The 27673-nt window shown below is 40.7% G+C and overlaps 1 protein-coding gene across 1 annotated transcript in view; it reads right to left on the minus strand.

Moving 5' to 3' along the window:
- LOC135517593 (zinc finger protein 462-like) overlaps positions 1-27673 on the minus strand; it is a 90964-nt gene continuing 63291 nt past the window's right edge. Inside the window, 8 exon segments of the mRNA XM_064942041.1 lie at positions 1-3414; positions 3601-3730; positions 4310-4559; positions 5686-5909; positions 6227-6363; positions 6704-6968; positions 15259-15483; positions 21072-21190. Of these exon segments, the coding sequence (XP_064798113.1) occupies positions 3186-3414; positions 3601-3730; positions 4310-4559; positions 5686-5909; positions 6227-6363; positions 6704-6968; positions 15259-15483; positions 21072-21190 (1579 nt within the window). The 3' untranslated portion in view covers positions 1-3185.

Raw genomic sequence — 27673 nt, forward strand, 5'->3', positions numbered from 1 at the left:
AATGGTTTAGTTTAGTTTATTAGGATCCACATTAGCTACTGCTCATACAGTAGTTACTCTTCCTGGGGTCCACATAAAACATACAAATACATTACAAAGTACAGAACAGTTATAGACAAGAACAACATAAAATATTACATTCAGTTCAAAATAAAAAATTATTACGCGGATTGACCTGCGATTTCTGGGAATTTGTGACAGAGACACAAACAGCTATATCCGATTGGAAACAACAAACATAACGCAACTATAATCCCTGACATCAACAACAACAACTACAGAGTACCGTTATCTGATAACTTTATTAACAAGTTAAAAAAAGACAATGAGTTACAATATTTACAGAATATCCAGAGATAAAATGGAATACAATTGTAAACAATCATTCTAGGTAATATCACAACCCACCATCAGGAATCAGATTTTCACAGGAGAAAGGCAAGATGGAGAATCTAAGGTAGTCAAATAATGGAGAACAGTCTGAAGAGAAGAAGAGGAGAGAAACATCATGGAAACAAACTAAATATATACATACAAGTATCCAGTGTGTTATGACGAGCAGGGGTTCAATTGGGATGCGGGAGGAAGGGGTGAGACCAACAAAGTCCCATCACCTTATGGTACAGTGGGACACTGAATACAGTGAGTATTTAACAGATGTCTATTCAAAATGGACAATGGAAAAGCAACCAATTTGGGATACAGAGAGACAGGACAGTTCCAACCACCTTACAAAATCCCAAATTAACCCCACTTCAAAAAAGCTTATTTCCTCAAACAAACATTTCTCTATTGGGTTCATGTTTAAAAAGCTAAGCTAGTCCTTTTAAAGGAGAGGAGGAGGAGGGGTAAAAGATTCAGCACCAAATCACCCCCATGTTGTTGTTCTTAAAGGTACAAAATAAAAGAAGACATATTTCTTATCAACCAGACGTTGTACAACAGCTTATTATAACATTTTGATTTGGGAGTCTGAAAAACAGCTCACTCCACAAAGGTTCTCATGTTTTTACTTGATCTATTTTTGTTTATTTGTTTAATATGAGACCAACACCTAAAAGGAAAAAGGTAAACATTTCCTTTCTGAAACACCACAGTTTCAAACACTTGACAAGTAGTTTGTTTTTCTATACACAACTGCATATCACATACGTACATGCATGACTCTTGGGAATGCACCCTATAGGGGACTAGGATTTTGCCAGAGCCATATATACTCTGGGTTCCAACCCCCTTTGTAACAATGGTTCGTTACTCAGGAAAGAACATTGTAGCAAACATAGCCAGCTAAATATTTTGGTACCAAGAGCACATTTCCATTTTTGTTTTGTTTTTGCGTATCTCCTTTGATGACTCAAAGGAGTCATATTACAGATACACTGTCAATCACTTTGTATTGGTTTGTATCGGTTCCAACCAACCAGTGTTAGAAGGAAAGCATTTATATTGATGAAGCTTGAGATAATTGCTATTCATTATTCTAATAAGGCTTTGGGGTATTTGAGCAGCAACTTCTAACATATACAATCTCTGCCTTATTTGTCAAAACAGCGTAGTCTAAAAAGCATACAGGAGACCAGACTTCAGAATCATCTTCACACACAATAATAGAATCATAGAACACAGCACTGTACACTGCAAAATGTAAGTTAAACACCTAAGTGTTGTACTTTCACATGGCTGGTCAGTCACATTTATAATCCGTTTCTCTAGCGTACTTACACGTTCTCTTATAAATGCTGTCACAATTATCTGTTGATGAGGTGAATTATATGCTTGCATCATTCCATTTCCCCCATGTTTAATGTCAGAAAGAGAAACTATAGCTTCAGGATGTACAGCATTCCCTCTATGTTCTTCTGACATTGATGACATGCACTGTGTCACAGACTACAGTGTAGGTTTTACAACAACATCTGACTTGTTATCAATAAACAAAAATAACAAGGAAACCAATCAATGGCACAATAATAAACATTATTGATTCAACTGCTGGTTAACATGTTGTGGGGACACTTGTGTCAGTTCACTTTCAAATTTACAACTGTCAGAGGATGGACAAAAGACAATAAAAGCTGTATTAAAGAGTGGAAGTGCTGGGAATGCCTAAGGCCGAAGCCATATTTATCATATTCAAGGGTACTACTGTATATAACAATTTGCTATATATAAACTTTGGGGCAAAAGTCAAGTCAATATTCTAAAAATGTAACAAATCAAAGTTTGAAATATACTATAGACAAATAAGGTGCAACTATTCCTCAAGGAATTATTCTACTTGATTAATAACACAAGGCTAAAAATAAAAAGGTTAACTAATGTAAAGTTATCATCCGGGTCAAATCACAGAAACCGTTCTACTGTGTGGTTTTACAGCTAGTATGGATGGGGTGGAAAGTGACCGATCTAGGATCAGGTCCCCCATGTCCATATAATCATATTCAGTTTGATCTAAAAGGCAAAACAGCTCTCCTACTCTGAAATGTTTTATGACTACAGGCCCAGATCATGGTGAGTCATCTCTCACACACGGCCTGTCCCTCAATATTACAACACTAGATGATGGGATTAAAAGTATATTAGGATCTTGTTGGTAGCAGTGAGGTTAAAAGGGCGTCAGGGAACTGAAGGTGGTAGCTCATACAGTAGGTTATCTATATTTATAGAATCCCTCGTTTGGAACTTGGGGTCAGTATATCTACATATATATAAAAAGAAAATTCCCCCAACATTTCTTCCCACAATTTCAAACACGTTTTTGGGAAATGTGACCCACTCTTTCTTTCTACAAAATATTGTAGTTAGTAGACATGATCTCGGACTTTAAACTGTAGAAACTGCAGATTTGACCATAATGTGTGCTTTACAGTAACATTCACTATTGGTTACCAATATATTAACATCTGTCCTACGGGACCATTGACTCATTTTAAGGTTCAGCCATTTAAAAAATGTAGGATGTAACACAACCTATAGTTTCCAATATGTAACACTTAAAATCTAACAGTACTCCAAAAGGTGACAATTCTTTTTTGTTTCCATAATTTTCTTTTCTTTCTTTAGCAGCCTATTTTTGATACCCAACCCAATATCAACATCAATATCAATCCAACCTAATGTATAGTCTCTAGCAAAGTGACTACAATGTTAGGCCCCAGTACTCTTCTCTTCCATCTTCTTATATGTCATTTTTTGGTTTCAAGCATTTCTTTGTTGTCTTCCTCATTCAGATTGTTAGTACTCTGTAATAGGTCGGAGGCATATTCCTTCCCCACTTCCATGCCGTTGCTAGATAGGTCCAATCCTCTGTCCGTCATCGTCCCAATGGTCGACGAGCCAATAGAAGGCAGAGCTGAGGCTAATGCGTCCATTGCGGGGGTGGTGCTAGTGTCTGTTCTGCTGTTGGTAACAGTCCTGTATTATGATGAGAGGGGGAAAGGTCATTGTCCATTACCACAGGAGAATATTGGGGGAAAACATGCAGAAAAAAAGAGGAAGGGAGGAAGAGGGGTAAGGAGAGAGAGATGGGGAGGAAGAAAGTATGTGTGTGCGGCAGAAGGAGAGACGGAGGTAGGAAGAGAGAGAGAGAAAGAGACTTACATGCCATGTCGGAGGACGTGCCGTTCCCACTCTATGCTGTTAGTGAAGCAGCGACCACAGAACTCACAGGGGAAGCGTTTCTCAGCGGAGGCAGTCACACTGCTGCTGCTGGGGGAAACTACTGGGACGTCTGGGGAACAGACAGAGATCAGCATGATGAGAGAGGCATATGATACAACATCAGCCCAGACAGATACAGCAGAGACCCAGTCATGTCAGATTACAAGGCTGGAGTGAATCCCATTTAAATTCAGGAAGTAACTGAATTGGAATTTCATTTTACCTCTCTGAATTGACTGCATTGAAATGGGACTAAGCCCAAACCTTTTGGTAGCAGCCAATAGAGATGCATTTGGCATTGTTAGTCATATTGTTAGTAGTAAGTAAGTAGGCTTGCATGAGCCTTGGCTTGTGCGAGCCAGAATGGCTCATAGGGAAGGAAACTATCTCCTGTTTCTGTAGCGAGAGGCAGCTTTATGTACACGTCCACCCCCTGGACAGGACCCTAGTCTATCGCAGGGCCTTACCCCCAATATATCTCCTTAATGCTGAGTTCCAAACGGAGAAGCATCAGGTCCCATTTTTACAGTATTTGGTATGGCTCGGCCAGGGATTGAACTCACAACCTTCCAATCTCTGGGCGGACACTAACCACAAGGCCACTGAGTTGTTAGTCATATCAATAATGATGATGAAGATCCTTGTTAACCTTTTGGAGCTGGCTTTTCTGCCTCTGCCTCTTCCTCTTCAATCCTCTTCTCCTCCTCCTCCTCCTCCTGCTCTAGCTCTTCATCTATACTCTCCCCCATCTCCACTTCATCCTCCACAATCTCTTCCTCCATCGCTCCTAATCCATCCTTCTCTCTCGCCTCTTCCTCCTCGGCACTACTGTTCCTCTCCTTGATAGCATCCAGCTGATCCAGGTTGACCTGCCCCATCAACTCAAAGTTACGGATCACCTGATCAACAAAAAAAAGACAAGAGGTATGATTGATTGATTAATCAATTATTAATTAATCAGTATGATCAGTGTTGCAGTGGAAGGTAAACACCTTGAGAGTAAAAGTGCATTGAAAGTATAGGAAGTGTTACTTTATTCCCCATGAATGGCAGTTTCTTTTTTCCCCACTACATCACTGAGTATTAAGACACCATTGGGTATTACTGGAACTGATACAACAAATTCTGGTTGTGAACAGGTGAACAAGTCATTTCAATCTGCTGCCCAATGGGACTGTCTCTGAATACACATTCTACAGGCAGTTCAAGTTGCTCATGTTTAGTGGTACTGTATATAATGCTATTATTCAACAAGAAGTACATTTTTATTTTACAATCTATGAGCACTCCACCACACACTATGATTGACAGGTATTGTGTCAGAAAGAGTTGCTGTAATAGGCCAATAATGAGCACACAGTAAGAGTAACTTCTCTCTTCCTTCCCTTGAAAGGGAGCAAGCACTGCTGTCTCTGTCTGTGCCCTTTTAAGTTTAATGTATACTTCAATCTCATGAAATGCCATGTGACCTCGCTCAGCATCTCATGCATTATCCCCATTATGGGACTAAGGGAAATGAAACCTATTATTTGTGATATGCACTCAGAATAGATAGCAGGCAGCTTCTTCCTACCAAGCATATGTGTGTGGGATTTGAATCATCTGGCATGATCTACTTTGTATGACTACAGATCCTTTTATTGGTAAGCACATTTGATCTGCATGTCATGGAGATATCATGATACAGTACTGAAATAACTCAGAACTTATTAGACACTGATGTTAAAAACACTAAAGACCAATTGAAGCCATTGTAAAACAATCAAGGCATCCAAGCCTTTTGGGTTTTCATCTCGGAGGTTAAGGTGTGCCAAAACGGGCGGAACTGTATACAAGTTGACGCGACCTCTCAGGGCGACATCCTTAGAAAACGGCCTGCTTTAAACAGTAAGTAGGTCATTTTGGATCATTTTCTTTTATAGCCGACCCATCCTACCAAATGCTAGCTCTCCAGGTACTTGTATTAAAACAGCTGACTGTAGGTTTGAGCCAGGGTGCATGCTGGGACTTGTAGTTCTGACCTACCTTGTGCTCCTCTCGGAGATGTGTCTCCAGCTGGTAGCGCTGCCTGCTGTCGTAGTAGCACAGCTGGCACTGGTAGGGTTTCATCTCATTGTGCTTGGTGAGGTGCAGCTGCAGGCTCTGGTCGCTGGAGCAAGTGAAGGTACACTTGTGGCAGTGGAACTCCCCGCCGGCCAGGTGGCGAGACAGCTTGTAGCGAGACACTTCCAGGGGCACCACACGCTCCTCTGGGGTAGGGAAGGAGGGGTTAGACGGATGGAGTGAGGGAGGGAGAGAGAAAAATAGATAAATATTGTGTCAACAGCATCATAGCACCTCCAACTGTGAAGATGTAACTTAATAAGTATAGCTAATCATTTTGGTGTGCGACAATACGGCGTGATGTCAAGCACTGCAATACTAGTACAGCTTTGACTTTTAGGGAGACTCAGTGAGTTCCTTCCACCTGGCTAACAGTTATAACACTAACAGTTATTTCCTCTAAATTGTCTTAACCATATTTGAGCACATAAAACAAGTAATCACGGGTTTTGGCTTGGCTTACCCCTGTGCAGGACGATGTGGTCGATCATATTGCTCTTGTATTTGGTGTGGTAGATACAGAAGGGACAGCGTAGGTCTTTGGGACCCTCCTCAGGAACCACAGTGTGTCCTGCTTCCACATGCACGGTGAATGTCGACCTGAGAAAAACAGAATAGATCTAGTGAGGCCGAATGGACACAAGAAAAAACAACCCACAACTCAGTTGTCAACCAACCATCATAAAAAGAAGAAAAGGAAGACATAGGCTCTTTCCCAATTTGTCTCTCAGTGATTTCGTACGTCCACTCCAAGATGGTCTCTTTTTCAATTTCAATCACGTCCTCTTTCCATTTTCTCAAAATGCTTTGGAGGAGAAGGTCCGAAATGAGGGACCTTGGATCCTCTCCTCCAATGCGGTTTGAGAAAATGGAAAGAGGACGTGATTGAAATTGAAAAAGAGACCATCTTATGTTGTCACAGTAACATTAATTTCCTTACTTGGAGCAGGTGAAGAAGGAGCAGTCTTTGCACTTGAACAGTTTCTTGCCTCCGTGTCGGTCTCTGTAGTGGCGTCTCAGGCTCTGCATGTATCCCGAACTGAACTCACAGAACTCACAGGTCAGGATGCCGTCCGGCCGGGTGTCAGAGCTCGCAGCCTGGGGCCGGGCGGTAGGGCTAGAGGATGTCACATGACTACGAGACGCCACCTGGTAGTGACTGAGCTGCCGCCTCACGTCCACTGTCTCATGCAGGTACCCAGCACCTGAGAGAGAGAAGTGTGTCACTGTCAATATTGACAGTTCTGTAAGTCGCTTTGGAAAAAGTGTCTGCTAAATACTAATATCATAAAATGTTGAGGTCGGAAGTTAACATACACTTAGGTTGGAGTCATTAAAACTCGTTTTTCAACCACTCCACAAATTTCTTGTTAACAAACTATAGTTTGGGCAAATCGGTTAGGATCTACTTTGTGCATGACGCAAATCAATCTACCAACAATTGTTTAGACAGGTTATTTCACTTATTATTCACTGTATCACAATTCCACTGGGTCAGAAGTTTACATACACTAAGTTGACTGTGCCTTTAAACAGCTTGGAAAATTCCAGAAAATGATGTCATGGCTTTAGCAGCTTGTGATAGGCTGTATTTCAAGGCCTACCTTCAAACTCAGTGCCTCTTTGGTTGACATCATGGGAAAAACAAAAGAAATCAGCCAAGACCTCAGAAAAAAAATTGTAGACCTCCACAAGTCTGGTTCATTCTTGGGAGCAATTTCCAAATTTCCATTAGTATTATTGTTTGTACAGATGAACCTTCAGGTGTTTGGAAATTGCTCCCAAGGATGAACCAGACTTGTGGAGGTCTACCATTTTTTTCTGAGGTCTTGGCTGATTTATTTTGTCCCATAAACATCATGGGACCACGCAGCCATCATACCGCTAAGGAAGGAGACGCGTTCTGTCTCCTAGAGATGAACGTACTTTGGTGCGAAAAGTGCAAATCAACCCCAGAACAACAACAAAGGACTTGTGAAGATGTTGGAGGAAACAGGTACAAAATTATCTATATCCACAGTAAAATGAGTCCTATAATGACATAACCTGAAAAACCGCTCAGCATGGAGGAAGCCACTGCTCCAAAACTGCCATAAAAAAGTCAGACTACGGTTTGCAACTGCACATGGGGACAAAGATCGTACTTTTTGGAGAAATGTCCTCTGGTCTGATGAAACAAAAATAGAACTGTTTGGCCATAATGACCATCGTTATGTTTGGAGGAAAAAGGGGGAGGCTTGCAAGCCTAAGAACACCATCCCAACCGTGAAGTACGGGGGTGGCAGCATCATGTTGTGGGGATGCTTTGTTGCAGGAGGAACTGGTGCACTTCACAATATAGATGGCGTCATGAGGGAGGAAAATTATGTGAATATATTGAAGCAACATCTCAAGACATCAGTCAGGAAGTTAAAGCTCGGTCACAAATGGGTCTTCCAAATGGACAATGACCCCAAGCATACTTCCAAAGTTGTGGCAAAAAGGACAACAAAGTCAAGCTATTGGAGTGGCCATCACAAAGCCCTGACCTCAGTCCAATGGAGAATTTGTGGGCAGAACTGAAAAAGTGTATGTGAGCAAGGAGGCCTATAAAACTGACTCAGTTACACCAGCTCTGTCTACCCGAAAACGTTTGACCCAAGTTAAACAATTTAAAGGCAATGCTACAAAATACTAATTGAGTGTATGTAAACTTCTGACCCACTGGGAATGTGATGAAAGAAATAAAAGATGAAAGAAATAATTCTCTCAACTATTATATTGACATTTCACATTCTTAAAATAAGGTGGTGATTCTAACTGACCTAAGTTCAAACCCCCGAGCTGACAAGGTGTCCTTCTGCCCCTGAACAGGCAGCTGTTCCAAGGCTGTCATTGAAAATAAGAATTTGTTCTTAACTGACTTGCCTAGATAAATAAAAGGTAATAAAAAAGACAGGGAATTTATACTAGGATTAAATGTCAGGAATTGTGAAAAACTAAGTTAAAACGTAGTTGACTAAGGTGTATGTAAACTTCCGACTTCAACTGTAATTACAGAGAAGGGCCGAGTGTGGACATGGTGAATGATAATCATGGAGGAAATATTACCATTAACCAGGATACAATAACTTCCTAACACCCTTCCAGAATCTGAGAAGTGTGAGGATTTACCCAAAGACCCAAATAAGTAAACATCGCTTCAGAATTAGAATGGATTTGAAGTGTGCAGGGTTTTTCTTCTGGAATTCCAGATGATCCTGGAATGGAATTCAAACCCCATCACAGCTCTACTATAACATCCCAGAACAGTGCCTGTGATTGTCACCACAACTCCCCTTCCGTCCCCTCCAATTCCCAGTGTAGTGTATAATATCAATGAGCAACCTCATCTACTTGTCCTACTTCCAGAGTACACCACATCAATAAATAAAACCAAGTACCGGTGAAAGGATGTCTGCATGTGAAAAATACTTCATTCAGCAGTGTCAAGATGAAGCGAGCGCAGAAGACAGCAGAAAGACTGATAAAAAAATAAATATGCATTTCTTACTTTCTTACTTGGGAAAGAAAACTGGGACCCGCTTGAAATGACGTTCAGCTTATAAAGGCTTCATAAGGCTTTCATAAGCACTACATAAATGTGTTAAAGCATCTGTAACTGTATGTCATGCTTTTATAACGGGTTCATAAACGTGTCATTACTGTGTGTCAAAGGTGACAGAACCCTCTATCTCGATATGATATAAACACGTGCTTTATAAAAGGGTGACATGTTGTGCTGAAGGATGGCACACTCTCTAAAGTGAAGTCATGTTCGTCACATTACACCTAATATTTGAATGAAGGCCAAAATGAAGGCCAAGTTTGATGCATTGGTCCACCACGCGTGGAAGGTCTGGTGGACCAATGCATCAAACGTGGCCTTCATGAATTAGGGTTAAGTTTAAAATCCAATTTTAAGAAGAGAAATTATGGAAATGGACTGAGTATAGCCATAATGATTACTTTGTGGCTGTGTTAAATAGTGACGACCGGCAAACTCAGTAAGGTCCCTCCCATAGTGGGCGTGACCATAGAATTCTAAGGCCAACATTGAATGGTTGATATCTCAGGCCTAGATGTGCTGTGTGCGCAATAGCCTGGAGACAGCATTATACCAAAAAACACTTATCTTGATGAAAGCCCCAACATAAGGAAATTGAAAGTGTGTTTCTTCTGGAAGCAAATCACCTGTTCTTCAGTACACAAACACACACAAAACTATATAACGAGCCATACCGTGCATTGATGGACCAAGTCAGGTCTTTGACACATTCACCCACTCTCCCGCTGAAAGATCAGCCACAACAAGTTGGCACCATTATAACAGATTGCAATCAAGCCCTGCTCTCCAACATGGGAACAGAAGACGAATACCTGGTGCGGTAGTCTCACGTAAGACTACTCCAAATCATCTTGGCTCTGACACATACACACACACACTTAGGTTATTAACGCTCTGCTGATAAATTATGTATTGTCACTATGTAGGTGTCCTGTAATACTTTGTTTGAAGTGAGACAGCTTCGGTCATTCATAAAACATCCATAAAGATTTATCATATGACGCTTTACTTACTACACTAAACAAAAATTAAAGCGCGACGTGCAACAAATCTTTTACTGAGTTACAGCTCATATAAGGAAATCAGTCAATTGAAATGAATGAATTGTGCCCTAATCTATGGATTTCATGACTGGGAATATAGATATGCATCTGTTAGTCACAGATAACTTTAAAAAAAGATAAGGGTGTGGACCAGAAAACCAGTCAGTATCTGGTGTGACCACCATTTGTCTCATGCATCATGACACATCTCCTTCACATAGAGTTGATCAGGCTGTTGATTGTGGCCTGTGAAATGTTGTCCCACTCCTCTTCAATGGCTGTGGGAAGTTGCTTGATATTGGTGGTAAGTGGAACACACGGACGTACATCTATTATCATGCTGAAACAAGAGGTGATGGCGGCGGATGAATGGCACGACAATGGGCCTCAGGATCTCGACACGGTACCTCTGTGAATTCAAATTGCCATCGATAAAATGCTATTGTGTTTGTTGTCCCGTAGTTTATGCCTGCCCATACCATAACCCCACCGCCAGCATGGGGCACTCTGTTCACAACGTTGACATCAGGAAATCGCTCAACCACATACCCGTACATGCTGTCTTCCATCTTCCCGATACAGTGGAAACCGGGATTCACCCATGAAGAGCACATTTCTCCAGCGTGCCAGTGGCCATCGAAGGCGAGCATTTGCACACTGAAGTCGGTTACGACGCCGAATTGCAGTCAGGTCAAGACCCTGCTGAGGACGACGAGCACGCAGATGAGTTTCCCTGAAGAAGTTTGACAGTTTGTGTAGAAATTTGTACAAACCTACAGTTTCATCAGCTGTCTGGGTGGCTGGTCACAGACAATCCCACAGGTGAAGAAGGTCCTGGGCTGGTGTGGTTACACCTGGTCTGCGGTTGTGAGGCTGGTTAGATGTACTGCCAAATTCTCTAAAACAATGTTGGAGGAGGCTTATGGTAGAAAAATGTACATTCAATTCTCTGGCAACAGCTCTGGCGGACATTCCTGCAGTCAACATGCCAATTGCACACTCCCTAAAATTTGAAACACCTGTGGCATTGTGTTGTGTGACAAAACTGCACAATTTAGAATGGCCTTTTATCGTCCCCATCATTGTGTTTTGTGATAAAACTGCACATTTTAGAGTGGTCTTTTATTGTCCCCAACACAAGGTGTATTGATCATGCTGTTAAATCAGCTCCTTGATATGCCACAGCTGTCAGGTGAATGGATTATATTGGCAAAGAAGGAATGCTCATTAACAGGGATGTAAACAAATCTATGCACCAAATTTGAGGAAGATAAGCTTTTTGTGCTCATAAAAATGTATGGGATCTTTTATGTCAGCTCATGAAACGTTGGACAGACACTTGTTCAGTATATCAAGTCAGACACTTTTGGTCATTCATGACACATACATAAAGGGAATTATCACTAACAAGTAACACATATAAACATTAAAAACATAGTTAAACCATACATTTCCTTGTATTTATTTTTTAAACAATACACATATATTAAGTTTCCAAAAGTCCAGCAATGTAATTTTATACATTTCATTAATTTGCTGTGCATGACTGCACTTTAAAGTGTCTCATCCCGTAGTCCAGCATTTTAGGGAAAGTTGAGGTCAGGTTCAATATTGGCGATGCACCCAAGAGAAAAAACGGTTGGGCCATCCTGGTTTAGAGTAATATAATGTATGCAATTTAGCAGACACTTTTATCCAAAGCGACATGCATGCGTGCATACATTTCCATGGGCTGTCCCGGGAATAGAACCCACTATCGTGGCATTGCAATGCTCTACAAATATGCATGACAAGGTTATACATTCTTTGTGAAGCCTCAATCTATTATGATTTATAAAGCCTTTATTATGCGTTACTTAAAACACAGCTTTATGTAATATTTGACATAGTGGATTATGTCGCATTTGACATGGGTGGTTATGCCACAGTTATGCCAGATTTATTATCCCTTCATAGAGCATGACATACAACTATAGATGATATGTGACACATTTACAGTGGGGCAAAAAAGTATTTAGTCAGCCACCAATTGTGCAAGTTCTCCCACTTAAAAAGATGAGAGAGGCCTGTAATTTTCATCATAGGTACACTTGAACTATGACAGACAAAATGAGAAAAAAATCCAGAAAATCACATTGTAGGATTTTTTATGATTTTTTTTGCAAATTATGGTGGAAAATAAGGATTTGGTCAATAACAAAAGTTTACCTCAATACTTTGTCATTGCCAACAAAGGGTATATAACAGAGGTCAAATGTTTTCTGTATGTCTTCACAAGGTTTTCACACACTGTTGCTGGTATTTTGGCCCATTCCTCCATGCAGATCTCCTCTAGAGCAGCCTGACCACTCTGCCTGCCCCTGACACTGAGCCTGCCTGCCGTCCTGTACCTCTATTCTGGATTATCGACCCCTGCCTGTCAGGATTTGGCCAGGGTTGTTCCGGTTTTTGGTCACTAGATGCCCCCATTGTGCTTTTTGACCTTTTGCTTTCCCTTGATCCCCATTATTATTTGCACCTGTGCCTCGTTTTTCCCTGATTGTATTTAAACCCTTAGTTTCCCTCAGTTCTTTGCTCTGTGTTTGTATGTTAGCACCCAGCCCTAGTATTCTGTGTACTCTTGTTGATCCCGGTGGACGCTCTTGTGGAAATCTGTTTTTTGTTCTTGTTTATTTATTTTTTAGTATCTTTTGAGGCTCTTTATGCTTTACCTACCACCTTGTGGATTTACCTTTTTGTCTTGGAGGATTACCTTGTGGATTACCTTGTTCTTGTGGAATTCCTTTTGAGGTTGTGGAGTTACATGTTTTCCTGAAGGACTTCACTTTTTACTTTATTAAATACACCGTCTCAAGTACTGCTGTGTCTGCCTCATCTTCTGGGTTCTGCTGACTATTCGTGGCTCAGTTGGTTAAGTGACTGTTTCTCACTCCGGAGACCCGGGTTCGTAACCGGGTCCTGACACTGCCTGCCTTGACTGGTTGTTTGCCTGCCTCTGTTGCTGTAATAAACATTGTTACTTCAACACAGTCTGCATTTGGGTCTTACCTGAAACCTGATACTTACACAGCCTGGAGGTGTGTTGGGCCATTGTCCTGTTGAAAAACAAATGATTGTCCCACTAACCGCAAACCAGATGGTATGGCGTATCGCTGCAGAATGCTTTGGTAGACATGCTGGCTAAGTGTGCCTTGAATTCTAAATAAATCACAGACAGTGTCAGCAGCAAAGCACCCCCACACCATCACACCTCCTCCTCCATGCATCACGGTGGGAACCACACATGCAGAGATCATCCGTTCACCTACTCTGCAGCTCACAAAGACACAGCGGTTGGAACCAAAAATCTCAAATTTGTATTCATCAGACCAAAGGACAGATGTCCACTGGTCTAATGTACATCTTCTGCAGCAGCGGTAACTCTGGTTCTTCCTTTCCTGTGGTGGTCCTCATGAGAAACAGCTTCATCATAGCGCTTGATGGTTTTTGAGACTGCGCTTGAAGAAACTTTCAAAGGTCTTGTAATGTTCCGCATTGACTGAAGTCAATGTCTTAAAGTAATGATGGACTGTCGTTTCTCTTTGCTTAATTGAGCTATTCTTGCCACCTCATGAAGCTGGTTGAGAGAATGCCAAGAGTGTGACAGCAAAGCTGTCATCAAGGAAAAGGGTGGCTACTTTGAAGAATCTAAAATATAAAAGATATTCTGATTTTGTTTAACATTTGTTTGGGTAGTACATGATTCCATATGTGTTAATTAATAGTTGATGCCTTCACTATATTCTACAATGTAAAAAAATAGTAGCAATAATGAAAAACCCTGAAATTAGTTGGCGTGTCCAAACCTTAAACTGGTACTGTATTTAATAGTGCAAAACCACCATGGAGCAGCAAGCAGCAGAGTCGTCGGGGAGTTTAGAAGATCAGCCAAGGAGAGAAGCCCTTTAAAACTTCAAAGACACAACAAGGTTGTAATGTCCTGCATTGAAGCAAAGTTCTCCAACGGCGTGATCGAATTAAAACTGTAACAGCCTCCAGCAACAATAGCTCGTCATCTTAAAAATCGTTTTACACTAGTATCATTACGATCACAGACAGTCAAGCAACAGACGAGATCGTTCATAGCTTAAAACTCTACACCTAACTAAAGGTTTAGCAAGCAATCCACCAGCTTTGCCATGTTACCAAGCTACAAAGATTGAGAGTGAGAGAGATATTTGATGGGCTCTGGTCCTCCTCAATGCTTAATTTGTTTTCTGTAGCCAACGGTGACATGGGGGTTGCATTCCATAGTGCTTCTCTGCTGTGTCTGTGTTCCATGTTTTGTGTTCCACTTCCACCTCGAGGGAAAATTCCAGTGTGCCAGCAGCAGATGACAGCTGCCAAGAACATTCTAGAACAGAGCGGACGGTCGGTTGGACACATGGAGAGCCAGGCACCTGACACGCTAGATTAACACCTTCTGGGAACCAGTCATGGGCACAATCAGAAAGATATATCCTGTTTGATCAGGTCTAACACCGTGAATTCTGTGATTTGAGAGGAAGACCATGCTTTTACTCCTACCACAATGTTTCCCAAAGCGGTGAAATGGGCTGCCCTGCTGAGTTCTGATGCTCTCCAAATGTGAAATGAACAAGACTTGTACTGGTAGTAATTGAAAATGTGTATTTGTGTCAACAGCTCCTAAACTGCATATCAGCGAATAAATTATAAATTAGGGCTAATTTGAAAAAGTGATCTATCTAATTGTGAATTTCCTGGTAAATAAAGAATAAATAAATAAGACAAAAATAAACAAAACCAAAAACTCTAAGATCAATAAAAGTCCCCCAATCTGTTAAATGCTACAGATGGAGCTCTTACCGTCAAGGTCAGAGGTCAGGGGTGTCTGGTGAGGATCTGAGCCCAGCCTGAAGGGCCTGATCTGGGGGTCGTGGCCGGCCTGGGGAAACTGGGTATGGGTGGTAGTGCCAGCGCGCAGCTTGGGGAGGGTCAGGGCCTGCCCATGGTCCCTCAGAGAGTGCTCCTTCAGTTGGCTGATAGTCATTGAGGAGAAGGGGCAGGACAAGCACTTATACGTGTTCTCGCCTGTAAAATAATAATAATAGAAGGGTTTTATAGAGCACTTTTTAAGGACCTAAAGACGCCTGTGTGGATCAAGAGTAAACAGGAATGGAATCAATTTTTCATGAATCTCGCAGTTTTATTATGACCCCCTCGGACATGAATAATTATCGCCCAATCTCTAAACTACGTATATCTGTTGCTTCTTTGGTAATAAATTACATTGTAAATAGCAGTGACAAAAGGCATTGTGCTGCCCTTTTATAGACCTGTTAAAGGCTTTCGACACTGTTGACGTTCCATTATTCATTCTTAGACTGTCTAACATTGACCTGGGTCAGGCAGTTTGCAATTGGTTTGAAAATGACCTGATAGACAGGACACAATGGGTTTCTTCTGATGGTGCCAAGTCAGGTTTCTTTGACATTATGAAAGGTGTCCCGCAAGGGTCAATTTTAGGTCTTCTACTTTTTACTGTCTATATAAACAATATTTGTCTTTCTGCAATTTATTTTTTAATACATACTATACTCCTGTATGCAGATGACACTGTTGTGTATGCAATTGCCCCCGCGGTCGGCTCTGGCTCTTTCGGAGCTCCAGTCTCCCTTTAATGCCCTGCAGAAAGCCTTCGTTGAACTCAAATTGGTACTAAATGCAGGTGAAACCAAGTACAGTATGCTATTTTCTAATTCACGTCAAAATGTATCTGATGATTTATGTACAATTATGTGCATTTGATGGCGCCCTCATTGATCGTGTCCCCGCTTATAAATATCTGGGCATCTGGATTAACGAAAATCTTTCAGAAAGGATGTTAATGAGTTAGTTAGGAAATTAAGATTTCAAATGGGCTTATTTTATAGGAATATGTCTTGCCTTTCATTATATAGCAGAAAATAATAATTCAGTCGACATTCATTCCAGCTTTAGACTATGATGAGATTGTCTATATGAATACAGCTGCCACTGTATTGAACGCAGTTTATCATAGTGCACTACCTTTCATAACACCAATAGGTTCAGTATACATCACTACATTCTTTATCAGAAAGTAGGATGGACCTCTCAAGTCTCGTAGATCAATTCACTGCTCTGTTTTTGTTTATAAAGCCTTCTAGTGCAAACTTCCACGATACCTTACTTCATTGTTAAATTACAGACATACGAGTTACCAGACCCAACAGCAGGGATGGCTTGTTCTTAAATTGCTTGTAGTATTGTATGTTTTTTATTACGTTGTATGGTTGAATGCTGTACATTTTATGAATTGTGCTCATGCCGGGCTTGATTTCAATGGGACTCCCTGCTAAAATGAAGTAAATAAATATATAATTCTAATTTCGTTAATGCCCAAGTCACAGTTCAACCCAGCTAAAAAGAAAAAGACAGAGTGCACAAGCAAGGACTCTCTCTCTTTGGCAAAGGAGCATAAACTGTGGTAAGAGAGAAACTCTTTTGAGAGTGGCTTTATCCAACTTAGTATAGAGTTGAGCATGTCATTCAGTGTTCAGACTTCGAGTAGCACAAGACACAAAAATCTGCCTCTGTCAACAATTTTCATGTTTTATTTTTTTTTACAATTTTTATGATGACCACCCTCAGTCCATTCAAGGGAAAATCGATAGGCTTGATACTATATAGTAAGCCCAAAAGCTTTCAGCCAGACAGACAGAGCCAGCGCCTGCCGACGGATCTGAAAAGAGGGGTGTTGACACTCATTTTCTGCTAATCTACCCTTGAATGACTTTTGCACCTTATCGAGAGAACCAGCATTCACATACCACACGTTAACCACTGTGCACACCATGTCATTTCAACGAGGAAATGTTGGTAATATTTAGTTGAGATGTTGATCAATGCCATTTCAATCTTTATTCACCCACTCACAAGGAGGGCAAGTAGTTTGTTGAATTCCCAACGTGTTATCACTATGCTTAAAACCATCTAAAAGAACAACCAAATTCCAATAAAAAAAAAACTTTGATTTTTGGTTTAGTCATCTTGAAACTCTGCGCTTTCAACTATTTAAAAGCATGTCAAAGGCCTAGGTCAGATCAAGCATTAACCGGCAATAGCCGACACCCGCATAGGTAGTGCTTGGCGGTGTCTGAGGTAGAGCTGTCAAATCAGAGCGGCTGCTCCTGTGGTCATTGTCACGAAGCCACCCACTTGTGTTAGAAGTTTAGAACGAGAAAGTGTCGGCTAGCACGGATCTGATAGAATCTGGCCCAAGGTTCAAATGGGAATACAATGTCAGATATTCTGTATTTATACATCTTCACTGTACTTCTTATAAGTAGTAGTACTGCTAGGTTTTACACAGTCAAATGTAACAAATAACTACATTTTCTATAAAAAAAACTGTACAAATTATACATTTGTGACATCAATATATATAAAATCCAAATTATTCAATACAATAAGGTGTGATCTGTATGTAAAATATTTACAATTGACATTTTTGTCATTTAGCAGATCTAAAATCTATGAATCTATTACTGAGAACAGTAATATTTTACAAACATGAATGTACCCATAAGCAATCATTTCTGAACAAAACAGACAAATGTAAAAAAAAAAAAGGGGGAAAAAGGCAGATATGGCGTTTTGAAAATAAACTCTTTAAATACTGTTACAATAGTTTGCAAGATGGCATTTACTTTAGACTATTTACTGTATTACAAAAGTAAAAATGAATTGTGCTTGGTTGACAATGCAAACAAATATCAACATGAAGTGCATTTAAAGTTTGATTTGATTTATTCCTATCCTTTATATTTGATTTTCGTCTGGAGACGTGAATCCAACACGTTCATTATTAACTTGTCGATTACATCTGAAATCAACCTATGCTTGAAGTCCTAGGCTTATATGTATTGGACATTTTTTGTTGAACCCTGGGTTGAATTGAAACATTAGTTGTCACTAACTTCAAATGCCGTAGGCCTAAATAGTATCCTTGACGACATATCACTTTTAAAGTATGGTTACATTTTATAAACCTACCCTTTAAAGGACTTTGATAGCAACAGTGATTATATTTTGTTATTAATAGATAGATTCAATAATCATTCCCACGATTGCACATTCGCAGTAGTCAGTGACAAATACAAAGCTCAGCAGGGCTGACCTTAGTTAAAACCCTGGATGGGAGACTAAATAGGTAGATAGTTCAACTCTCCAGTAGAGGGTGCGGCCCAGCTTATAATGTTTTTTTCTGATGGTGGATATAACATTGAAAATATGACGTTGTTTCAAAAGGTACAAATTTAACATTTTATACAAGGTGAAAATTGGTTACCATGATGACATAATCCTGTGGTTGAAATGTTATCCTCAAAACAACAGTTTTGATGACTTTTAGTAGATTCTACGTCACAATGAGTTGACAAATTACGTTGAAACAACGTTGACTCAACCAGTTTGTGCCCAATGGGTATGGATTCCACAGCATAAACATTATGCATTACCAAGGCAGCAATCAAAACCCACAGACAAATAAGTGGCTGGATGATTGTGAGATTGATACAATACACAACAGAAGCAGAAAACATGGTGTTTTTGACACCACCACCAACAGACCATGTCAGAACACTTTCAAAATGTAATCAAATTCTAAATGGCTCTGGTTCGGAAGTCGATTATCTGAATCAACTGTTGATTGTTGTTGACTCATCTTTCTGTGTTATTTTCCAATCATAACTGTAGACAACCATTCATGACTAGTTTTTGTACTCTCATTGTCATTTGTGATGATTGACTATCTATTCCTCTGCTCGGGCATTGGTTGACTGGCTGCATCTGTGGAATCAATTTCTGTAGACTACAGAATCCTTTGCGAAAATACAAAATATCTAATGAAAGAAACATAACATTGAACAGAGAAAATATATAGGCTGCGTCTGCAATGGCACCCTTTTCCCTAGGCACCCTTTTCTCTATATAGTGCACTACCTTTTGACCATTTTGGACTCAACCAAAGACTTGGATAGCTATGATATTCAATGTACTCAATAACAAGACTCAGTTTAAGATATTCCCATGGGGGACATCCTAAGGGAATGACGATATTAGTGTTGACTTAAGATTCTCAAACAGCTGTGATAGTCAGACATTCAGACTAGCCCACAGCTCAATACACAGGTGTGGTCAATAACCCACTAATCTGTTTCAGGATCAGTTTGTGCTGTTTAGCCAACTACGAGTAAAAATTCTACTTACAGTGCCTTCCGGAAGTATTCACACACCTTGACTTTTTCCACATTGTGTTGTGTTACAAGGTGGGCTTAAAATGGATTCAATTGTCATTTCTTGTCAAAGCGGAAGAAAAACATTTGTAAAACATTTATGGAAAATAAAATACTAATATATTTTGAGTACATAAGTATTAAACAAATACATGTTAGAATCAATTGATTACAGCTGTGAATATTTCTAGGTAAATTTAAGAGCTTTGCACACCTGGATTATACAATATTTGCACATTATTCTTTAAGACATTTTTTCACACTCCGTCAAAGTTGGTTGTTTATCATTGCTAGACAGCCATTTTCAAGTCTTGCCATAGATTTTGAAGACGATTTAAGTAAAAACTCAGGAACATTCAATGATGTATTGGTAAGCCATGCCAGCGTATATTTGGCCTTGTGTTCTAAGTTATTATCCTGCTGAAAGGAGAATTTGTCTCCCAGTTTGTTGGAAAGCAGACTGAACCAGGTTTTCCTCAGATTCTTTTTATTTAAAAAAATCCCTAGTCCTTGCCAATGACAAGCATACCCATAACATGATGCAGCCACCACCATGCTTGAAAATATGAAGAGCTGTACTAAGTGACGTGTTGGATTTGCCCCAAACATAACACTTTATTATTCACAACATAAAGTCTCACTTTAGTGCCTTATTGCATACAGGATGCATGTTTTGGAATATGTTTTATTCTGTACAGCCATTCACTCTGTCATTTAGGTTAGTATTGTGGAGTAAGTACAATGTTGTTGATCCACCCTTAGTTTTTCTCCTATCACAGCCATTTAACTCTGTAACTGTGTTAAACTTCACCATTGGCCTCAAGGTGAAATCCCTGAGCGGTTTCCTTCCTCTCTGGCAAATGAGTTAGGAAGGATGCCTGTATCTTTGTAGTGACTAGGTGTATTGATACACCATCCAAAGTGTAAGTAATAACTCCACCATGCTCAAAAGGATATGTAATGTCAGATTTTTTTTTACCGATCTACCAATAGGGGCATTGGAAAACATTCCTGGTCTTTGTTGTTGAATCTGTGTTTGTAATTCACTGCTCGACTGAGGGACCGTACAGATAATTGACTTATTGACTCAAGACATTTCAGCGTACATTTTTTAAATGAATTTGTAAAAATGCCTAAAAACATAATTGTACTTTGACATTATGGGGTATTGTGCGTAGGCCAGTGACACAAAATCGAAATGTAATCCATTTTAAATTTAGGCTGTAACACAACAAAATGTTGAACAATTCAAGGGGTGTGAAAACTTTGAAGGCACTGGAAGTAGAAGTTTTGCCCCATAACAAACAATGACCACTTGTGAAGTCGTGGTGAGCACAGAGTAGTGAGGTGTGTGGTTTTTACCTGGGTGCGCTTTGTGCAGATGACTCTTCAATCGGCTCAGGTAAGCAGACTTAAAAGGACAGAGCTTGCATCTGAATGGCTTGTGGTGCCTGTGGTGAGACTGCACATGTTTGTCCAGACTGAGGAGAGACACAGACAAAGAGGAGCGAGAGTGAATGAGAAGAAAGGGAGGGGGGGGGGGGTCAGAGTGGGAGAGAAAGAGATGTAGAGAAAGAAACTTCTACACCAGGTGTGGGCAAACTACGGCCCATTCAATCCAGCCCACGGGAGGTTTGATAAATACTTTATTTATTTTTTAAACTCTTGAACGTCTAAAACTAGATAGAAAGTATGTCGAAATTAGAATGGACTTTTCCTGGCCTGCAAATGGATTTTTTACAATCAAATCAATTACAAAAATCTTGCGGGGCTTGAAATTCTGTGGCCCTTGAGCCAAAATGTTTGCCGACCCCTGGTCTACACATATGTTTCAACACAGCACAACAGAATACTTCCAAGGAAGCAGAGGGAATCTGATTGTACCTAACTTGATTTTCTGAACCACAACTAGCAGAGAATTTCTAGTGACTATTGAGCAGAGGCCATAGCAGAAAACCATCTACCATGGTCCCAGTATCCCTAGTGTATCTCTGTGTGTCTGACTGCAAACGACATAGAAGGGATCTGGGGAATATGAATGTGTTTTCATCCCAGCCTCTTGGGTGGCATAGGAACACATTTACTTTCTGGGTCAGCAATACAGTGGGGCTACACAAGGGAGCTGAGATGAGGTCTTTCAGCTTTGGATAAGAAGACAAATTACACTATCAAAATGTCTGCCATGTCTACAGAGTCTCAATGGATTCTACTGGAGTGAGTTTTGGAGGAAATGCGCATTCCATCTAGCCTGGTGCCAGATCTCTTTGTGCTCTTTTCTACCCCGTTGCTCTGTCATTGTCAATCACAAACAGACTGGCACTTAGGCTACATTCCATCCAGAGTGTATGTCCGATATAAAGCACAGCTCAGATGACGTCGACAGATAGGGCTGCCGTGCTTCTAGCGCTTAGGAAACTTTGCAGTATATATATTTTTTGTGTTATCTCTTACATTATTAACCCATCATTTTTTTTGTGTTATTACAGCCAGGAAGAACTTTTGGATATCAGAACGGCGGTAAGTCACCAGCATTACCAGCACTACGACCAGGAATATGACTTTCCTGAATCTGATCCTTTGTTCGTACCCCCCAGGGCAATTGAACTGATTCGAGAGGCTGACAAAAACCACTGCCGGCGGAGGAGAGGTCCTTGGAGTGGACTTCTAGTCCGACTCAGGAGGTGCGCACACCACCCACCGCATCCAAGTATATTACTCACTAAAGTTCAGTCTCTGGATAATAAAGTTTACGAGCTCAAGGCGAGGAATTCCTTCCAGAGAGACTTCAGGGATAGTAACATACTCTGTTTCACGGGAACATGGCTCTCTGTTCGTACAGCCAGTTAGGTTCTCAGTTCATCACACAGAACATGAATAAATATCGCTCCGGGAAGAAGGGCAGGGGTGTATGTCTCATGATTAACTACTCATGGTGTGATTGTGATAACATACAGGAACTCAGGTCCTTTTGTTCACTTAACTTAGAATACCTCACAATCAAATGCTGACCGTATTACCTCCCAAGAGAATTCTCTCCGGTTATAGTCACAGCCGTGAATATTCCCCTGAAGCCGATACCACGACGGCCTCAAAGAACTTCACTGGACTTTAAGCAAACTGAAAACCACATATGCTGAGGCAGAATTTATTGTAGCTTGGGATTTTAACAAAGCAAATTTGAGAAAAACGCTACCGAAGTTCCATCAACACATTGACTGTAGAAGTCGTATTGCTCAAACACTCGATCACTGCTACTCCAACTTCTAGGATGCCTACAAGAACCCCCCCAAGACCTCACTTCGGAAAATCTGATCACGACTCCATTTTGCTCCTCCCTTCTTATGGGCAGGAACTCAAACAGGAAGTACCCATGCTAAGGACTAGTCAACGCAGGTCTGACCAATCGGTCAGTTTTGATGTTTTGATCACGTGGACTGGGATATGTTCCAGGTAGCCTCCGAGAATAACATAGATGAATACACTGATACGGTGACGGAGTTCAAGAAGTGTATAGGAGATGTTGTACCGACTGTGACAATAAAAACCTACCCTAACCAGGAAAGCTCGAACGCATTTATCCATGGCAAGGTGACTGAGATATGGCCGAATACAAACAGTGTAGTCCCTCCGTAAGGTAATCAAACAGGCAAAACGTCAGTATAAAGACAAAGTGGAGTTGCAATTCAAAAGCTCAGACACGAGACGTACACTTGAAGTCAGAAGTTAACATACACCTTAGCCAAATACATTTAAACTCAGTTTTTCACAATTCCTGACATTTAATCCTAGTAAAAGCTCACTGTCTTAGGTCAGTTAGGATCACCACTTTATTTTAAGAATGTGAAATGTCAGAATGATAGTAGAGAGAAAGATTTATTTCAGCTTTTATTCTTTTCATCACATTCCCAGTGGGTCAGAAGTTTACATACACTCAATTAGTGGCCCATTTCTCCTGACAGAGCCTGACAGAGCTCCTGACAGAGTCAGGTTTGTAGGCCTCCTTGCTCACATATGCTTTTTCAATTTTGCCCACAAATGTTCTATAGGATTGAGGTCAGGGCTTTGTGATGGCAACTCGAATACCTTGACTTAGTTGTCCTTAAGCCATTTTGCCACAACTTTGGAAGTATGCTTGGTGTCATTGTTCATTTGGAAGACCCATTTGCGACCAAGCTTTGACTTCCTGACTGATGTCTTGAGATATTGCTTCAATACATCCACATAATTTTCCTTCCTCATGATGCCATATATTTAGTGAAGTGCACCAGTCCCTCCTGCAGCAAAGCCCCCCCACAACATGATGCTGCCATACTTTTGTACCTGTTCCCTCCAGCATATTCACAAGGTCCTTTGCTGTTGTTCTGGAATTGATTTGCACTTTTCGCACAAGTATGTTCATCTCTAGGAGACAGAACGTGTCTCCTTCCTGAGCGGTATGACGGCTGCGTGGTGTTTATACTTGCGTACTATTGTTTGTACAGATGAACGTGGTACCTTCAGCTGTTTGGAAATTGCTCCCAAGGATGAACCAGACTTGTGGAGGTCTACAATTTATTTTCTGAGGTCTTGGCTGATTTCCCCATGATGTCAAGCAAAGAGGCACTGAGTTTGAAGGTAGGCCTTGAAATAGATCCACAGTTACACCTCCAATTGACTCAAATGATGTCAATTAGCCTATCACAAGCTTATAAAGCCATGACATTATTTTTCCGAAATGTTCCAAGCTGTTTAAAGGCACAGTCAACTTAGTGTATGTAAACTTCTGATCCACTGGAATTGTGATACACTGAATTATAAGTGAAATAAGCTGTCTGTAAACAATTGTTGGAAAAATTACTTGTGTCATGCACAAAGTAGATGTCCTAAACGCCCAAACTATAGTTTGTTAACACGACATTTGTGGAATGGTTGAAAAACAAGTTCATGACTCCAACCTAAGTATATGTAAACTTCCGACTTCAACTGTATACACTAAGTGTACAAAACATTAGCAACCTAATACTGAGTTGCACCCCCTTTTGTCCTGAGAACAGCCCCAATTTGTTGGAGCATGGACTCTACGAGGTGTCGAAAGAGTTCCACAGGGATGCTGGGCCGTTTTCCCACAGTCAAATTGGCTGATAGTGGATCCCTCCGAATAACCCAGGTCATCCCACAGATGCTCAATTGGATTGAGATTTGGTGACTGGGCAGGCCACTGCAGTAAGATGAATTCGCTGACATGTTTGTGGAACCATTTCTGGACAATCCAAGCCTTGTGGCATGGGGCATTATCCGGCTGAAAGAAATCTATTTGCACTGCTGCCGTGAAGGGCTGCACCTGATTGGTAATGATGTTCAGATATCCTGTGACATTCAAACATTGCTCCACTTCTATTAAGGGGTCCATGAGAACAGCCTCAACACAATCACACCACCACCACCAGTGTGCAAAGTTGAAACGCTGATGGATGCATGTACCCGTGTGGTTTTCTCCATACCCTAAGTCCTCCCATCAGCGAGAAACCGCAGGAACCAGGATTCATCAGACCAGGCAATGTTTTTCCAATTCTCAAGTGTTCACGGTGTTTTCGTTCCTTAGCCCACTGCAACCGAGGTCTCTTGTTTTGATGCTGAAAGTAGTGGAACTGAAATACCACATTGTGTCAAGGTACGACAAGTTATTTTATGTCTTTGGGCATCAATGGTGTACTGGACTGTCAGTTGACTAACCGTAGTCAGTCTGTTGCTCTGCACAATGTGTCAGCCTCCTTTGTCTTCTTTCATCAATGGCCGTTTTGACCACTGGCTGGATGTCCTTTTGGTGGTGGACGATTCTTAATACACACAAGGAACTGTTGAGGGTGAAAAACGCAGCAGAATTGCAGTTCTTGACACACTCAAACAGGTGTGCCTGGCACCTACTACCACACCCCATCCAAAGGCACTTTCATATTTTTTCTTACCTATTCACCCCCGGAATGTCAACATACACAATCCATGTCTCAAGGCTTAAAAATCTTCCGTTCATCTCCTTCCGTTCATCGACACCGATTGAAGTGGATTTAACAGCTGACATCGATAAGGGATCATAGCTTTCACCTGGATTCACCTGGTTAGTCTATGTCATGGAAAGAGCAGGTGTTCCAAATGTTCTGTCAACTCAGTGTAATATAATATATGCCATTTAGCAGAATATTTTATCCAAAGCAACTTACAGTCATGCGTGCATAAATTGTACGTATGGATGGTCTCGGGAAACAAACCCACTAGCCTGGCGTTACAAACTTAGGTGGGCTTAGGTGGTGTGCGTGGCATGGGGAATGGCAGGGTGCATAGCAATGGGCTGGATTTTAGATAACATTTCAGAGGCCCCCATCTTGAGGTGTAGAGAAATGTTTTAATATTTATTCCTGGAATTCTACCAATATCTCCATGGAGTTAAGATTTTCTTTGGTAGTTTTAAAGCTAATTTCCTGTGATTCCACATATTCTGCCATGGAGCTGAGAGAAAATTGTGCAGTTCTAAGCATTTTGCCATGCGTTAACGCTGTGTTCTTTTGCTCAAATATAATAACAAAATCAATACTGCTAAATTCATTGTTTTGGGAATTTTACCTTTTATTTTGGTGAATGTTAGTTCTCAAAGATTATATTATATAAAAAATATATAGGTCCATTGTCTTTTCTACATATTTAATATCTTTATATCTGGCTTTAGTCAGTTAAGTTTACAGTGATAATGTTTTTCCATCCCGAAAATGTATTTACAAAAAATATATATATTTATATACAGTACCAGTCAAAAATTTGGACACACCTACTCGTTCCAGGGGTTTTCTTTATTTTTCCTATCTTCTACATTGTAGAATAATAGTGAAGAGATCAAAACTATGAAATAACACATATGGAATCATGTAGTAACCCAAAAAGTGTTAAACAAATCATAATAAATGTTTTATTTGAGATTATTTAAAGTAGCCACCTTTTGCCAGCTTTGCACTCTTGGCATTCTCTCAACCAGCTTCATGAGGTATGCACCTGGAATGCATTTCAATTAACAGGTGTGCATTGTTAAAAGTTAATTTGTGGAATTACTTTCCTTCCAATCAGTTGTGTTGTGACAAGGTAAAGGTGGTATACAGAAGATATCCCTATTTGGTAAAATACAAAGTCAATATTATGGCAAGAACAGTTCAAATAAGCAAAAAGAAACGACAGTCCATCATTACTTTAAAAGAAGTTTCTTCAAGTGCAGTTGCAAAAACCATCAAGCGCTATGATGAAACTACTGGTTCTCATGAGGACCGCCACAGGAAAGGAAGAAGCAGTTACTTCTGCAGCAGAGGATAAGTTAATTAGAGTTACCAGCCTCAGAAATTGCAGCCCAAATAAATGCTTCAAAGTTCAAGTAACAGACACATCAAAACATCAACTGTTCAGAGGAGACTGCGTGAATCAGACCTTCATGGTCGAATTGCCGCAAAGAAACCACTATTAAAGGACACCAATAAGAAGAAGAGACTTGGTTGAGCCAAGAAACATGAGCAATGGACATTAGACCAGTGGAAATCTGTCATTTGGTCTGACGAGTCCAAATGTTTGATTTTTGGATCCATCCGCCGTGTCTTTGTGAGACACAGAGTAGGTGAACGGATGATCTCGGCATGTGTGGTTCCCACTGTGAAGCATGGAGGTGTGATGGTGTGGGGGTGCTTTGCTGGTGACACTTGATGATTTATTTTGAATTCAAGGCACACTTAACCAGCATGGCTACCACAGCATTCTGCAGCAATACGCCATCCCAGTTGGACTATCATTCGTATTTTCAACAGGACAATGACCTCCAGGCTGTGTAAGGGCTATTTGACCAAGAAGGAGAGTGATGGAGTGCTGCATCAGATGGCCTGGCCTCCATAATCACCCAACCTCAACACAGTTGAGATAGTTTGGAGTTGAGTGAAGGAAAAGCAGCCAAAAAGTGC

The sequence above is a fragment of the Oncorhynchus masou genome, chromosome 28 (genome assembly GCF_036934945.1).
Source record: "Oncorhynchus masou masou isolate Uvic2021 chromosome 28, UVic_Omas_1.1, whole genome shotgun sequence".
NCBI lineage: Eukaryota > Metazoa > Chordata > Actinopteri > Salmoniformes > Salmonidae > Oncorhynchus > Oncorhynchus masou.